This window comes from Zeus faber (assembly GCF_960531495.2).
Source record: "Zeus faber genome assembly, chromosome: 20".
Classification (NCBI taxonomy): Eukaryota; Metazoa; Chordata; class Actinopteri; order Zeiformes; family Zeidae; genus Zeus; species Zeus faber.
Window position 1 is genome coordinate 8138862 of NC_137207.1, and position 16416 is coordinate 8155277.

The 16416-nt window shown below is 42.9% G+C and overlaps 3 protein-coding genes across 3 annotated transcripts; 1 reads left to right on the plus strand and 2 right to left on the minus strand.

Moving 5' to 3' along the window:
* Positions 1-999: 999 nt before the first annotated feature.
* Positions 1000-8668, minus strand: pdpk1b (3-phosphoinositide dependent protein kinase 1b). The gene is made up of 14 exons (XM_080021638.1): positions 8546-8668; positions 6706-6978; positions 6448-6490; positions 6181-6318; positions 5728-5872; positions 5519-5616; positions 5340-5415; positions 5176-5244; positions 4878-4974; positions 4548-4721; positions 4205-4422; positions 3935-3992; positions 3511-3663; positions 1000-3344 (listed from the first exon to the last, which is right to left on the minus strand). The coding sequence occupies exons 1-14, from the start codon at positions 8567-8569 to the stop codon at positions 3231-3233; spliced, it is 1680 nt and encodes a 559-aa protein (XP_079877764.1). The 5' UTR covers positions 8570-8668; the 3' UTR covers positions 1000-3230.
* A 601-nt stretch (positions 8669-9269) lies between these two features.
* On the minus strand, positions 9270-12657 carry tsr3 (TSR3 ribosome maturation factor; the record flags this gene model as incomplete). Its single annotated transcript, XM_080020773.1, has 6 exons — positions 12352-12657; positions 11706-11913; positions 10548-10741; positions 9901-10068; positions 9535-9589; positions 9270-9402 (listed from the first exon to the last, which is right to left on the minus strand). The coding sequence occupies exons 1-6, from the start codon at positions 12470-12472 to the stop codon at positions 9270-9272; spliced, it is 879 nt and encodes a 292-aa protein (XP_079876899.1). The 5' UTR covers positions 12473-12657.
* A 651-nt stretch (positions 12658-13308) lies between these two features.
* On the plus strand, positions 13309-15942 carry gnptg (N-acetylglucosamine-1-phosphate transferase subunit gamma). The gene is made up of 11 exons (XM_080021366.1): positions 13309-13389; positions 13511-13568; positions 13653-13720; positions 13810-13864; positions 13959-14042; positions 14156-14249; positions 14368-14482; positions 14565-14647; positions 14746-14871; positions 14966-15047; positions 15164-15942. The coding sequence occupies exons 1-11, from the start codon at positions 13359-13361 to the stop codon at positions 15244-15246; spliced, it is 879 nt and encodes a 292-aa protein (XP_079877492.1). The 5' UTR covers positions 13309-13358; the 3' UTR covers positions 15247-15942.
* The last annotated feature ends 474 nt before the right edge of the window (positions 15943-16416 follow it).

The following is a 16416-nucleotide window of genomic DNA, read 5'->3' on the forward strand; positions in this document are numbered from 1 at the left end:
AAATAGAGGAAATCATAATACAGCGGTGCCTCGACTTACGACTGGAATTCGTGCTATAAGAACGGTCGTATGTTAAAACAGTCGTATGTCGAAGCCATTTTTTCCCCCCATATACACCACGCTCATTTCTTTTTTCTATGATTTCCTTCTTAGTTTCAATGGGAATCTTTGCCTTTTTTCTTTTCCCCATCATCCTTCTTCTTAGGACTCATCATGAAGGGTGGAAATAAACAAAATACACAGCACAAACACAGTGAATATGAAAGAAATATGGATAAGCCACGAACTACGTGCACACACTATGTGACCTACATCGTGTGTGCGCGTAGTTCGTGGCTCGCTGACTGATTGCTGACTGACTGACTGACTGACTGGCTGGCTGACTGACTGCTGACTGACTGGCTGACTGGCTGACTGACTGGCTGGCTGCTGACTGGCCGCCGACGCGCCAACTGCAAATTTCCACGCTCGTATCTTGGAGCAGTGGGTCGCAAGTGGATACAAATTTTCCCGACTATCGCTGCTCGTATCTTGGATTGGTCGTCAGTCGATGCGGTCGCAAGTCGAGGTACCACCGTACATCTCATTGACAAGTTGATTTCAATCGAGGTGTGTTTAAATAATATCGAAATATTTATAAATCACCTCGGGAAATAATGTGTAAAATGTTTATATTTACTTGTGGTAAATGGAAACAGCTTAAAACATACATCCCTCAATGAATTCATAACCAGTTACCACGTGACCGTGAAAAAAAAATGCATTTGTTTGTTTATTAAGGGTATCACATTGATGTTAATGAGAATGAGCACAAATCAAATGCTTGCTGAGAGCATTAATTCATTGAATTCATCTCATGATACTGTACAGTTTGTGCAGCATGTTGTACAAACTCTGTCCGCCTGAAATGTTGTTGGTCTGCACTCACGCCCTTTTGAGGTTCAGGCTTTCAGAATGGAAACTCCACGACATAAGAAAATAAAGACACGTGTGATGGGCTGATACTTTATTTACACGTTGCAAATGTTGGGAGACGCCATTGTCAGTGAACGCTGCTTTTATTTGTGTCTTGTGGTTAACAGAAGACAGGACACATGGCTTTATTTGTATTTTTATGCCTAAATCCCTACATGCTTTAATTACTGGACTACCAAGCATTAAGTGGAAAATTCATCATTCAACATCTACTGACCTAGCGCACAAATAATCAGAGAGAGAATGAACAGATTCATTAAATTATCAGAAATATGATTAAATCACTGAGCAAATAGAAAATGTATATGATATAGTAAGAAAAAAGCTGTAAAATATTATAGTTTACAATAATTATTCACATTCAAAGGCTTTACATCTCAATACATACACAACATGGCCCCTGAACATGACTTCAATCCAAATATGATTCATATATTAGAATTTAAATAACACAATGAACTAGAGGCTAAACAATAGCCATCAAATAACCTTATACAAGAATAAAAATACAAAAACTGTATCCTAATATCATTGCATTACTTGCTTCAGATTTCATAATACATCGTCTGTACATCACAGTTCTAGTCAGTCACAAACCAGGCAGAGGATTCCACACACAATGTAACTGACCGTCGCCAACTTGATTCAAACAATTTTTGAGCAAGAGAGGCAAACACGTTTCTATAGTGTTTACTTGACTTTAGAGACAGATACAGCAATTTTATCTGTTATTTGGATCAAATAGACACCCTTTAAATGACATCCAACCACGACGAGCCCCTGGCTCTTGGGCCAAGGTCCCTGCTCCACCTACTCCAGTCACACACTGCACACACACCGACTCAGCTGGAGGAAGAATCCTTTAAGGAGGACTTTAGTATGTCAAAATTAAAAGCATCACAATAACATTCCTTTCTAAAAACAAGAGAACAAGGTAAATCATTCGCTTAATTTAACCAGAGGTAATGAGTTTCCTCTCGTTACCTCTGGCCCCGTTAAAAATGGGGCGCTCCCAGTGAACATTGGGAACCCGAGGAGGCGGTCCTGCCAACTCGTCCAGGGACTACAGCCTTACTGTGATTGATTCCGAGATTGATAGTATGTGTGTGTATGTTGATGAAGCTTTCCTGTAAAAACGTTGGGTGGTCAGCATTAGATTTCCATTTTTTTTAATAGGACAAACTGAAGATGAGCCTACAATCCCACCAAAAAGAAATGTAAATATTCACACCACAAAGAAAGAGCCAGTGAATGGTACAGAACAGCAAAATCATCCAATAATAAGAGCCAAATGCAGTCAAAATACCCAACTTTGAATAAACTATATCTCCAGTGCCCAATGAGAGAGAGAGAGAAAAGGATAAGGCTGCGCTACAAAACTGGCCGTGCAGGAAAGCGAAGCAAGTTATGATAGAGTTCAAGCTAGTGGCATGTTCACCCGCTCCCTTTTAGCAATGTATCCAGTAACTGTCTATGGAGAGCTCCCACTAAAAACACAGAATGATTCAGATTCACGTCTCACTAACAGACCAGTACCCTGTTCTGTGAGATTTAGACCCTAACTGGACTACAATGTGCAAGTACCAAGAGCCAAGATAAAATCTCAGTATGCTATACCCTGGGAACAATGAGGCTGTGGCAGAGAAAAAGAAAGTTAAAAAGAAAATTTAATGTTTGAGTTTGGCTAAAGTATGACACTGAATCAGGTTACATCTGCTGCGACTATGTAGAATATATGCACTACAAATGGGGTTTGATTACTCCTTACGAATACAATGAAGGATTAGGATATGGTTTAAGTATCACACTGTATCAGAATAGGCTCTGGTTCAGTAAAAAGCTGGATTGTGTTTAATGGTGTCAGAGAAGCAGGAAACCAGCCCTTGCACTTGACATGATCTTAGCGGTACCTAAGCCTGTGTTATTCTACAGACAAGCCAGCCTTTTGCTTTCTCTTGCAGAATGTACGAGAAGCAGATGTGCATGGTAGCAGTCTCATCATCCACACGTGGACAAATGCAATAGAAGCCTCACAGAGAGCACAAAGAACAAGCAAAGCAACCCTGAATCCAATGTTGTACCCCCCTCCCCCTCCCACGGTTCTGCTCAGAAGAAAACAAACAAGGTCTAGATGCCAGCGTCTCTAAAAGAGTGTTTACATTGCGGTGATGAAGGGCACTAAAGAGGATGTTACTCTGCTCAGTGATTGGCCTCAGAGCTGAGGGGAAGGACTGGCCACGCGAGGAACTTCTTCCCTATAGGCCAGGATTTTGGTGCCGTTGATAGATCTTTCTCCACACTTCCTGGATCTTCTTACACCATTTGTCAGCATTTCCACTTGGGTCCATCAGATAATATGTTCGATTGGGCTGAAATGACGAAATAAAAAAGGTAAAAAAATAAAATAAAAAAATAAAAAAAAAGGGAAAAAGAAAAGGAAAAAAAAAAGTAGGTATATAAAAACAACAATTCACCCCATAATCTTGCAAACATTTAACAGACTGTAAAGGGCAAAAACAATTAGACACAATTTACCGTGTGGACAAAGAAAGTCTTAAAGTTCTTGGCCTCCGGGCGCAGCTCTAGGGACCAAGGAATTTCCCCCTTTAGGACCTTATTGACGGGGTCCACGTAATACAGGTGTGGTCCCTCAGTGAGAAGCAGCTGTCTCCGCCGTGCAAACAGACCCTACAGGAGCAGATGTGTTGAGACACTGGCTCAACTGGAGAGGGCGCTGTTGCACAAACAACACATTTACTTCTAAACCAAGGAATTCCCCCTGATTACAAGTTGCCGGAATACAGAACAATAACTTGAGAAACGTAATATGAGGGTTTTTACTATGGAAAAAGGGAACACTTGACTCAAGACAAATGGCATGCCAGATGTAGACTATTTGTGAGGAAACTCAAGTACGAGGTTTTCAGAAATAAATGAAGCTCATTTTGAATCCACAGACCTTTCGTTTATCCACGGGACCCATTTTGAGGATGAGATTATTCTCAACAAACTGGTGCCTGTGCATAAGAAGAAAGCAAAGAAAAAACCATGAGTAATCAATACACAAGACAGAGAAATATTTAAATAATGTTAAGAAATAGTCTTCAATTAACTTTTTTTCTTTTTTCCCCCTCAAACCACCTTTACTAATAACAGCAACATAAAAAACAAGGACACAACTTTCACACTAAGATGTTTGCACCAGCTGGTGCACAGAGCAGGGGCCTACCAGGGGTTTCCGCTGGTCTGTTTGTCCAACAGCAACTGTTTCTCCTCGTTGGAGAACTGCAAGTCCAGCTCGAAGGAGTTGTTGTCCAGGTCGTGGATGTACTGCTCGATGTTGCTGCTGGACCTCTGTGGGGGGAGGGACTCTGGCGCCGTCAGGGAGTGGGACGAGCTGGACTGGGCCACCTGCATGCTGCTGAACTGGCTCAGGAGGTCATCGTACTGGGGTCGGACAGGACAGGACAGGACACAAGGAGTATTATTGGGTTTGGCCGAATATAAAGGATTTACACAAAGACCGAAATTGAAACGCATTTGGAGTGGTTGGAAAAAAGAGAATAGCTCACATTTCCGTAGCAGTCTTCATCATCTTCAGACATGGCTGGCAGGTAGGGGGTGAGTTTTGGGGGCGTCTGCAGGTGGAGGTCCCCCCAGGATATGGTCTCGAAGAAGGGATGCTGTCTCAAGGGGTCGTACCCTCCCATCTCCTCACAGCCGATCCGCTTGGAGGGGTCCAGAGACTGAAAGCACATGATGGATAACCAAGGTCAAGTTTGATCATGGAAGAAAAACAAAATAGCCGCATCATCGCAAACTTCAAATTGCAAATGTTAAAAACTTGTGTCTGTGTGAGTAGCTGTTTTTATAATAGCTAAATTGATAGAAATGGGACCTACCAGAAGCTGCTCGACAAGATCCTTTGCTTTGGGGAAGAATTTCTCTGGGAATTCATACTCCAGTTTTATTATCTTCTGGAATATTAGGTACTCGTTTCTACGACAAAGTGGGTATACAACACACACAAGGGAAACATGCATTGGCCAAAACGAGAGTGTTAGAAAAGAGAAAGAAGTGAGATGCCCTTAAAAGCTCAATAACACAAATAAAACTTGATCGGTCTGATTCCCACACCGCATGATTCTCATTGCAGTGTGAGAATTATGTCAATTGTGAAAACAGCTCTACGATGCTTACCCAGCTCTGAAAGGTGGTAAACCAGCCACCAGCTGATAGATGATGCATCCTAGCGCCCAGAGGTCCGAACTAAAACCAAGGGGAGCGGAAAGGTTTTACCAAAACACAGTAATGAATCGAAATGTCCCTTTAAATTCATTAAACATGGAGGAGGGAGTGGTTACCTCTTGCAGGCTGATTTATCTGTTAGCAGCTCGGGAGAGACGTACTGTGCTGTTCCAACAAAGGAGTTTGCTCTTGCTACAAAACGTAACAGTAAAATGTTTAAATAGAAAAACCAAGTCACTTGTTAAGCTTTGAAATGTATAAATAAAATCATATAAAGCATTTCCATGTTATGTACCTTGTTTACTGTCTGATGACAACTGCTTTGCGGTCCCAAAATCTGTGATTTGGATATGCATCTCTTCACTCAGAAGAATATTCTCTGGTTTTAAATCTCTGTTATGATAGCAAGATGGGATTATATGTCACAAATGCCAACTTCAGACACCAGAAAGTGTAAAAAAAAACCAGTTAAAACAATGCAGAGGACACAATAGTTCATCTTACCTGTGTATTATCCCCTTATTATGTAAATATTCTAGAGCACAAACTATTTCCGCCGAGTAGAATCTAGTACAGGTCTCATCAAAAGAACCAATTTTGCGAATGTATTTCAGGAGCTCTCCATTCTTAGCGTAGCTGAGACCGAAATCTTAAAGGAGGTTATTAAGGAAAAACAACCGCTGACACGGACAACTAAAAGAGAGATTAAGTGGGCCTTTGTATACTCTAACCGAAACCTATTTCTAAATCATACTTTGGGTAAAAATGTTAATCAATGAACTGTTATACACACAAACATTATTTGAATATAATGAAAAAGCGGGCGAGTCTGACCTAATGTCATTTCACTACATATGGGTACGCTCGTATGTATATGGATGTGACAAATAAACATATTCAATCTATTACAAGTGACAAGTTTCCACATCATGAGCTACAAACGTAGTTTAAGGATACACAATTTCTCGTCGTCTTGAAAGGTGAAGTAGAGTTTGACAAAGAATGGGTGATCGAGATTCGACATCAAATCCCGTTCTCTTTTCACGTACTGGGCTTTGTTCTCCTTCACAATATGCCGTTTTTCCAAAATCTTAACTGGGAGAAAAAAAAAAAAGTTTAAAAAGTTCCAAAACATAGTTAATATGGTCATACTGCCAAGGCAGACGACTGAAACGGGAGCGTTTCGCGGCTCCTGAACAAGCCGAGGCATCGAAAGTGACTTACTTGCATATTCCTTCCCTGTTAATTGTTCCCTCGCCAGGACAACCTTTGAAAACAAACAAGCGGGAAACGCTGCGTCACCTCGGGTTTCCACGTGCGAGTCTCAACAGCGGACCGAGAGACTCCCCGGCCCGCGCTCATGAGCTCACCTCGGACGAACTGAGGATGAGTCACCGAAATATCTTGACCACAAGAATGCTCGCGTGCAACAACGTCTATCTGGCGCCAAGTCAGAAGCCGAAAGGAATGCGCACAACGTACCGTGGAGAAGGAGCCCTCTCCCAGGATCTTGCCGAATTTGAAGTCCTCCGGCCGCTTCTTGCGAGGCTGAGCGGCCGGCACGGATGACTGCGCCCGCAGCTCCGCTCCCTGGGCGGTGCGGGCCCCCGGCGCCGGGCCCTCCATGCTGGGACAGGGGCCGCTGCTGGGGCCCGGGATAGCGAGTGGCGAGCAGGAGTCGGGCTGGTTTCTTACCATCGATGGATGCGGGCAGGAACAGATGACGACGCCGGATTGAATGGGCACAACATCGTACTGAAAGAGGAGAAAGGTCCCAATTAAAGGGCGACGCAGCGTCAGGTACAACTCGGGAAGATTGTGAGAGTGGCTCAGATTGTGTTCCCATTTTTTTTGGGGCTTTGCTGAGAAAAATAAGATAGGAAAATCAAAAACGGCGTAAACGTTGATCGAGCAGGAACGTTGGGCATTTATAATTTCAATGAAATTGTTAGTGACTGATTCCAACTCTAATTTCAATGCATTCAGGTTACAAATTTAGATTTATTGCAAAAGTGCTATAGCTGCATTTCCAAAACATAAAAGTTCCTTCTTATGCCGTGTAATGCACACATAACACCGTCTGTGTAATTGATAGAAAAAGTTTGGATGTCTTTGCATTATCTTCGGGCTCAGGACAATCAGGCTGTTATTTGGAAAGCTGATCGATAACGGAACACTGCGGAAAGTCCTGTTGGAACTCATTATGGACCCACCCTCAAGGTTAAAAATACAGAAAGTCAAGCTGTGGAGCTGGGTCCTCACAGGTGACACCAGAACAAAAGTCAAAGTGATGCAGGGATGTAGATGACACCAAACTGGGTGAGAAACATAACAGTAAACGGATCCACACTAACAATCCAGCATGGGCACTACTGCCATTTAAAAAAAATTAAAAACTCGTATTCCAAGTTATCTTTTTGTTGACAGATAAAGTTCGGGCCTTTCTTAAATTGAAGGGTCGTTTCCCTCAGATCATTGGATCGGGTTGTCCTGTTTTCATTCAAATCCATCAGATCAAGTATGGTCCGCCAAGGTGTGGCCCTTTACTGAGCACTCTGATCCAATAGTGTATGGGTGTTATTTGGCCGCATGGGTGGTAGTTAACCGATTACTGCTGCTTAACTACACACTAGTTACTTCATCACTAGAGTGACATTAACCAAGCACGGCGAGCTCTTGGGTCACGACAGGCCTGAACAAAGTTTCCTGTGAGCTAATAACGTTAGCTCCCGCTAGCAGGCTAACGTTAGCTACCGCTCGCTGATGCCGGCCATTGACAGCAAGTTAAAAAAAAAAAACTTAACAGCAAAAAACAGACACCGACTTTCCCCAGAGTTTAACTGATAAGACAACTACGAACTTATGTGCTACCTACACGTCCTTTACCCGCGCTTAACGTTGACAAACTACGGCAAACTGCTCATTTAAATTAGCCGAGGTTAGCGGTTAAACTAACATTAACGTATGTGTTAGCATGTAGCACAGCGTCGGCAGAAAGCGCGAAGCAGGCTACCTCCACACTCGCTGACAACCGGGGGCTCGGCGTGGAGTCGGCGTCCGGCATCGCATGTAGCGCTGCAGCGCCGGGGCGAACCGGGAGGGAAAAACGGCCGCGGCGCGTGTGGACGCCGAATCAGCGACGCCACTCAACTTGACGCTAGCTGTTGTGCTAGCTGTTGTGCTCGCCCGCTAACAGTGCCGTTTGGCCGCTGTTTCAAACGAGGGCCCGGCGGGTTGACGATCTGTTGTCAAGCGGCCGCCGCGCCGGACACTTTCCGCGGCGGCATCGAACCGACACACGCGCGAGCACCGCGATACGTACCAGCTGACTGGTGGCCCTTGCCATGGAGGTTTTCCGCGAGTATTTATTTGGAATAAAAATAATTACGGAGCCTCCAGTAATGGCCGCCTCTGCGCCTTCATTTTGGAGCTGTGACGTCGTTCCACAACAATGTTACACCGCAGGCACACGCGCACACACACGCGCACTACAACCCTGATGATCCGGAGTCAGATCATCCCATTGGACGATATATACACAGCACATATACAGTATATATACACATAATATACGACATATATACACACACAGTATATATACTATATATACACATAACATTCTATATATACACTGTGTATATAGCATGCCATTGGATGATATATATATACGTAATATACTCTCTCTCTATATATATACACACACACACAGTGTATATATATCATCCGATTGGACAACATATACAAATAATATACAGTATATATTACTGTATGTATATGTATGTATATATACATACATAATATATATATTAGTGTATGTTCAGTATATATACATATATTTATATGCGTGTGTGTGTGTGTGTGTGTAAAAGGTGTCATACACCCAAAAAAACAATAGCACTGCTCACGTTTATAACAACACATTGTTTATAGCATGATTTACACTTCACAGCACTAAACAAAATGTCCATTTACAATCTCCACTCTTACTATGAAAACACAGGTTTTCCGCTGTGTTCTCTACTGGGAGTTTATTAGGAACCAAACTGTTACGACTCGTCACCGCATCCGTTCGCATCCTCCTCCTCCTTGTCCTCCTCATCATCATCCTCCTCCTCCTCCTCCTCCTCATCATCCTCCTCCTCCTCTTCCTCACTGGAGTCATCCTCTTCCTCGGGACCACTGAAAAAAATGAGTAAATCCAGACAATAAAGTGAGATGTGACATCCATTTAGAACAGAAAACAAATCAGATATCCCAGTTACACAGTGGATCCAAGCTGGAGAACAGAGACAAAAACCCTTCAGCTCTCACCGCTGTGGTCTGTTGAGATTCATACATTCTCTTCCGCAGTCGACATCGAAGGGATCTGCAGGAAAAATGACCTTTGGTTCAAGAAATAGTCTCCTTCATTTTGGCATAATTGCACACACATTTCATCAATGAATGTGGAGAAATTGCAAAGGGGAGGTCTCACAACGAAACATTCTTTACATTAAACTGCGGATAATTCTGCATGTTGAATGACTGTAATAAAACCCATTGATTTTTTTCCAATATATAAAGCCGCCCCCATATTATTTCATTATGTTCAGTTCAATGTGCTTTATGATAACAGTGTTTATTAAATGCACCCGAAGCCCCTCCCTCCCTTCCTCACTCCCATTCATTGCATTTTACCGATGTCCTCCTCCTCGAGGGCGGGACTCATGTAGTCCTTCTCCACGCAGAGAAGCTCCTCCTCTGACCGGCACGCTGCGTAGCGCTCCAGCAGAACTTTATTCAGCTCCAGAAAAACCCTCCCCCACTTGAACTTGCTCAGCAGGAGCCACGCCAAGTCCGGAAAACCTGCAAAAGGAACAAAATAAAACAATCCATTTTTTTATAAATCACATAAGTGTTGCAGCGGGAAAAATAGAATGCAGTAAAAAGGGACAAATATAAAGAACTAAGGGATATTAGACATGGCTCCCTATAAGATATAAGCTAAACAATAGACATAAATAATAAGATAAAAATAACTTGTTAATAATAATAATAATAATAATAATATTTTTTATGGGGGGGGGGTCATGTTAATAATATGAGGATAGGGTTATGTCCATTTTAATAATTATTTTATTTGGGGGCTTTAAGTGTATTTGACAATTTTAATTAAATTTGATTTTTACTTCAGTTTTATTGTATTTTATTATAATTATTTAATTGTCCAGTTTTTCAGACTGTTAAGCTTCTTTTTAAATGCGTCATCTTCAGCGAAGTGACCAAACTCCACAGATGTGCTATTCAAGACCAAGTCATTTGGACGTATTGTTGAGCTGACTTGCCTACAATGCAGAAGGTGGCAGCAAAAGCTTCAACACATGACAGCTTGCAGGGTTTGCCGTAGTTGACGGGGTTGGCTGCCACAAGGTACGGCAGCAGCCGGGGATGAGAGCCCACCATCTTACTGAAGGGAGTTTCCTCAAGCTTGGCCCACGAACAATCAATGACTGCCAGTCCACTTTGAGTCACAATCTCTCTATGGAAAGATAAAAAATGTTGAAATGTCCATGAGCATGATAAAGCATCTTGGTGCCCACTGGAATAGAAAGGTTGAGATACCAATTACTGTCCATTTTCCATTCATTGAAATTATTTATTTGTTTGTTTTATTAATTGTGCTGTCAGCATGCTGGGCATACAACACAGAGTATTTGTATGCCATTGCATCTAGGACAGAGTTAGTCTGCAAGTAGAGTTCAACTTCTCAACCTGCAATGCAACTCTTTATTAATTCTTAAATCATCAAGTACAGCTGCAAGAACTCTGTCCTGTGGACGACCTGCAGGATGACAAGAGCACAGCTTTTGTTATACAGAGCCGCCACCAATCCCCCTTTTTGGAGAAATAGTTTAACATGTTTGGGTCTAAAAACAACTAATCACTACTCCAAGAGGGGGAGATTCACCACGGGTGAGACAAATAAACATAGAACCAAACAACATGTACATGGAAAAACATAAACATAGAAACAAACAACATGTACATGGAAAAACACAAACATTGGATGGCAACATGTATTGAAAATACAGAGTTAATAAAGTCCAGGAAAACTGAAATAGCAGTTGGGCACGTGGCCTCTTCCTGTCATAGTTCTGGCAGAAAATGAGGTCAAAAGGGAGAGGGATGTAACCAGGAGGGTGCTGGGGTGCGTTCAAAGCAGATGCCCCTGGTCGTGAGTGCGTCTGTGATGAGACCGCCTGTATGGTGTGCGTGTGTGTGTGTGTGTGTTTATGTGTTTGTGTGTGTGTGTGTGTGTGTGTGTGTGTGTGTGTGTGTGTGTGTGTGTGTGTGTGTGTGACAGAAGTGTCCCCCGGTGAGTGTACAGGACTTTTCCCAATCTGTTCTGGTGTATAAGGTTGGCACTCCATTTATTCAAATTCTAAAATTCTGCTCTTGGGTTTTTCACAGAAACAGTGAGACTCTGGCCACCCGCTACATACCTGTCTGCCGGCGTGACGTACTTGGTGCCCATTGGGGACAGTACGAGGCCGTTAAATCTTTGGTTCAGGCGCAGCGTTCTTACAAAGCCCTTGCGGACCAACTTCCTCCCGGTGCAGCGTTTGGGATCACAGTGGCCCAACTCCCACATCGCAAGAGGACAGGGAAGCTTCACCTGAGCCGACGCCCCCTCCTCTGGGTGTAGGCTCGCTGAAGACCAAAGGGAACATCGGCGATTCTCAAAACCTTTTCATATCAAGGAGCCTCCATTTAATACACATTAGGCCACCGACACCATGTGAGATTTCATCTCCGGGACTCAATTTGTTATTGTTAGATATGATTGAGTCCAAACTTCCATAACTGTCTGTACTATAGTTAGGGGGGTAACAGTGAAACTTTGATCAAAACATTCATTATTCTACATTCCCTGATGGAGCCGACATCTTTATATAATGACATTTTAAATAAAGTTTTAATAACTTATTGGAGGACCCCCTGGAACCTCTTGAAGGACCCCTTGGGGGGGTCCCCGGACCCCACGTTGGGAACCACTTTCCGAGGCGCTCATCACATGTTTACTCCGAACATATCACATGAACATGACAGACGAGGACACACAGGCGGAACACGTCGAACGGTTCTGACCTGCTAACGCGCAGTGCATCTCCTCGGTGAACGTCTCCAGACATTTTCCTTTCATTTTGTGTCTTTTCTCCTTTCCCTTGTGCTCGGTGCGATCCCGCTGAGGCGGTTTCTTTCGCCCCATGCTGCACTCCGCAGCAACAGGCAAGGTGTTTACACCGACTGCTCTAGCTGGGAACTACATAAACCCATTCACACGCGGAAAATATGAAACTGTGTTAAAAGTCGATCATCGTTTGCGATAAACAACGTTTGAACTGAACTTTTGATGACTATCGTTGTCTTGATTTATACACTTCACCGGTAAGATCACTGACAGAGCGCATCGTGGGGAGTGTAGAGCGCATGCGCAGTAACGACGCAGGCCTCGCGAACGATTCGTTCCCAGCAAAGGGATCTTTTATTTTTTTTTAACGAGTCGGAAGTCGGGAGCCACGCCAGGCAAAAGGAGTGGTTCGATCGTTTTTTTGTTCGCCACTCAGTAACTGCAGCCGGGATATATCGTTGAGGTTCGATTCGGTGAATGAGCGAGAGAGAGAGAGAGAGAATCTTTGACTCCCAAACTGAGTATAATTACAGAGCACCACGCTGATCCGTAAAACGCATTTGACATCATTTATGCGGGGTGTGACTGGGTTCCACTTGACATCCCCACGACACTTCGCACAAGTAAACTACTTTTACGATTCACACACGTAAAGCACATCAATCACGTTGCGAGAATAACGCTCAAACGCGCCGCAATTGGCGACTTCGACAGAACTCCCGCGTCCAACCGTGTTACCAACGCGATCAAACGAACGACTCTATTTGAACTGAGCGACGCGTCAGGAACCGAGTCTCCGAAAATGAGTCGAGTTTTTCAACGACGTAGGGGCAGAATTTATTATCGTCACATGATCTGTCGCTGCCTCTTTGCTTCCGGTACGAGCCGGAAGCGGAGGCTGAACGACCCAAAACATCAGCCGCATAACACCTCATTCTCCAGGTGTAAAGGGAAGTATCGCGTCATGGCGCCGTGGGTTTACTTCAGCCTTTTCAGTAAGTTTTACTATGTTTTACTGTGTTTGTTTTAAGTTAAAAAAAATCTCTATATATATATATATTGCTTTTTTATTACAATGGTGTTGCATGTTGAATTACTGTTTCCCTTTCACTCCAGTGACACAGTATGCCTTAGCAGGGAAAATGAAGATAGTAGAGGAGCCGAACACATTTGGGTATTCATTCAACAATCTTATCATTAAAATGATGCATCTCTTTCCGGTCAAAATCTCTAATGGATCCCCCCCCAATTATTACAGACTAAACAATCCCTTTTTGGCACAAGGAAGCAGACTGCAGCCTAAAGCTTCACCATCTGCAGCTTCAGGTCAAATATGGATGTGTGACGTTTGATTAGACTTAAATAAAATATATAAAATCTACTTTCATAACGATGATATTCATTATTTCATTTAGGGCCAACACATCTCCATCGCTTGGCTGGAAAGTGCTTCAGTTTCATAGAATCTATGTAAGTTTTAGCTGTTTAAGAAATTCAGTATGATCCACATAAAAAAAAATAATGTAAATTATTATTTGCAAACTAATGATTGCATTTTACACAGGTATAAATATGAATTCTGCCCGTTCCATAACATCACGCAGCATGAGCAGTCATTCAGGTGGAATGCCTACAGCGGGATCCTGGGGTAAAATGCGGCTTTTCAACCTACAGTCACATTAACAAGTTAGTGTGGATGTGCGTGTGATAAAGTGACATTATTCTCTATTGAATGACGTTCTTGCCATGTGCTCCCACAAGGATCTGGCAGGAGTGGGAAATAGTTAACAACACATTCACAGGGATGTGGATGAGAGACGGGGACGCATGCGGTGGTCGGAATAGGCAAACCAAGGTTAGTGACATTTTGCAAACAAAAGCTCGACATCTGTGTTTCATGGAGGAGCCCAATGTTGATACATTTCAATATCCAATTGAATTGAAAATGGATAAACAACTTTTTTCACCCCCAGGTTCTTCTCACATGTGGCGGGAGCAGCAAGCTGGCTCGAGTATCGGAACCCAGCACCTGCGTTTATTCTTTGACATTTGAGACTCCGCTGGTGTGCCATCCCCATTCTCTTCTCGGTGAGACAAATAAGACTTCATGTCATAAATAACCGCCGGCAATGGAACCACTGTTTTGTAATTCCTTGTATTCTCGCTCAAGTTTACCCCACACTGAGTGGGAAGCTACAGAAGGAATGGGATGAAGCTGAGCAAGCTCGATATGAGGGCCTTATCACTGAGCAGGTATGTACCCCTGACTGTATTTTCATCCATTCAGGAGTATTTAAACATTTTGGACATTCCTCCTTTGACCATTTTATTACTAATATCTATTGTGGCAGGGGTACAACAATCTGTTGAGGGATATTTTCGAGGACGCTGGTTTCCTAAAGAGCCAAAGAGTGAAGGTGAAGCCGGATGTCACAGGGCCTTCAAAACCACACGAGTCCTTACAGAAATGCAATGAGGTATGTGTCCTAGTCGGTCTAAAAAGATCCATCATCCACAGTTGTATTATTAGAACAGCTGATATCTAAGATTGGTCACTTGTGTATCTTGTAGGAGTTCCAGAAACAGACCAAAGAAATTGAAAGATTACGCGCTCTGCTCACTCAACACAACGTTCCCTTGGAATCAAACACATGTGAGTAAACCCAGCTAGACCTCTTAGCTCTGTCCAACAGATACACTACATGCATACAGACAGTTTTAAAATTGTGATTGCCTGCGTAATGTCATTCTTGTCCCCATTTCTCACAGATGAAGTTAAGAGTCATGTCAGTGTGACGGTACAGAGTCAATACCAGAGGGGAGATACAGGACTTATAGTGGATCTGCTCTAAAAGTCATTATTGGACAATTATTGCTTTTTTTTTTGTAATGAAGTAAGTAAACCGTGGCGGAGAAGAGCATGGACATCATTGATGACCAGAACTTCAGAAAATGGACCAAGAATGGACAATCTTCACACATTTGTTTTCCAGACTTTTGAGGCCTGCAGTAAACCTTTTAAGGCTATGATAAATAAGAGAAAATATAATAACCTTGCACAATTGAAAACTAAATATGGAATCGTATCGGGAATAAGGAAGTATGAGCTTTTAGACAATGAATTTGCACTCTACTGTACTGTAACCGTATTGATTTGCTTATACAGCACATTTTCTCCTGCAGAATCATCAGTTATGGAAGTGGCTCCAGAAAGTTTACAACTGGCACAGGAAAGACAATGTATAGATCCCCCCCCCAAGTGTATTGTGCAAATAGAGATACCACTGAGAGTGACGTAGTGTGCAAACCTAAGATGACATGGAACAACCCGGTCAGCGGAACCTTAATACAATATTTTGTTTTCCTATCCTTGGAAACTTCTCTCAATATGTCCACAGATTGTGCAATATCTGCATGTCATATTGTTTGAGGGGTGTTGAGTACAAATCTCCACAATCTAATAATACTGACCAACTTCCACAATGTGAACTTTGGTCTGGGACAGTGGAATTGTGTTCAAAGACGGGCAACAGTTGGAAGTCCGTGGATGCAGTCTCTCTAATGTTTGCGACTCTAATGAAACATCAATCCTGGTCATAATTTTAACATTTCTTCACAATGCGATCAAATCAGAATTCACATAGTGAGTGGCACAATACGCCATCTACTGGTTGAAGTCAGTGCAAGGATTATTACTGTACTTTAAGTGGCTCTCTACGTCACAAAAAAAAACAAAGGACAGTCCAATCCACACCAACCACACGGCGGTTGCTGAGTGGAGACTGTTAAGAGTTAGAGTGTTAAACCACTCATCCCTGCTCCCTGGAATTTTTCAAGATTGCGCAGTGGCTGAGGTGAGGCTCAAACCAGGGAATTAAATGTTTAATATGGGAGGAACTGAGACAGATGAGTGGGTTACCTTTGGCTGTAGTGGCAGCCTGTGTGTGTGGAAGAACTGACTACCATAACCACGCTGTGACGAGATCATATCCACTAGTGAATTCACGCGTTCATATAGTAGC

Bases quoted from the DNA above. Each gene is read 5' to 3' on its own strand.
- pdpk1b (XM_080021638.1), bottom strand. From the start codon at position 8,569: ATGGCAAGGGCCACCAGTCAGCTG. The intron at 4,722-4,877 runs GTAGGTCCCATT...ATGTGCTTTCAG, and splicing joins ATCTTGTCGAGCAGCTTCTG to TCTCTGGACCCCTCCAAGCG. The intron at 3,993-4,204 runs GTAGGCCCCTGC...TCTTATGCACAG, and splicing joins CAGACCAGCGGAAACCCCTG to GCACCAGTTTGTTGAGAATA.
- gnptg (XM_080021366.1), top strand. From the start codon at position 13,359: ATGGCGCCGTGGGTTTACTTCAGCCTTTTCA. The intron at 13,569-13,652 runs GTATTCATTCAA...CAATTATTACAG, and splicing joins GAGGAGCCGAACACATTTGG to ACTAAACAATCCCTTTTTGG. The intron at 14,483-14,564 runs GTGAGACAAATA...TTCTCGCTCAAG, and splicing joins CCATCCCCATTCTCTTCTCG to TTTACCCCACACTGAGTGGG.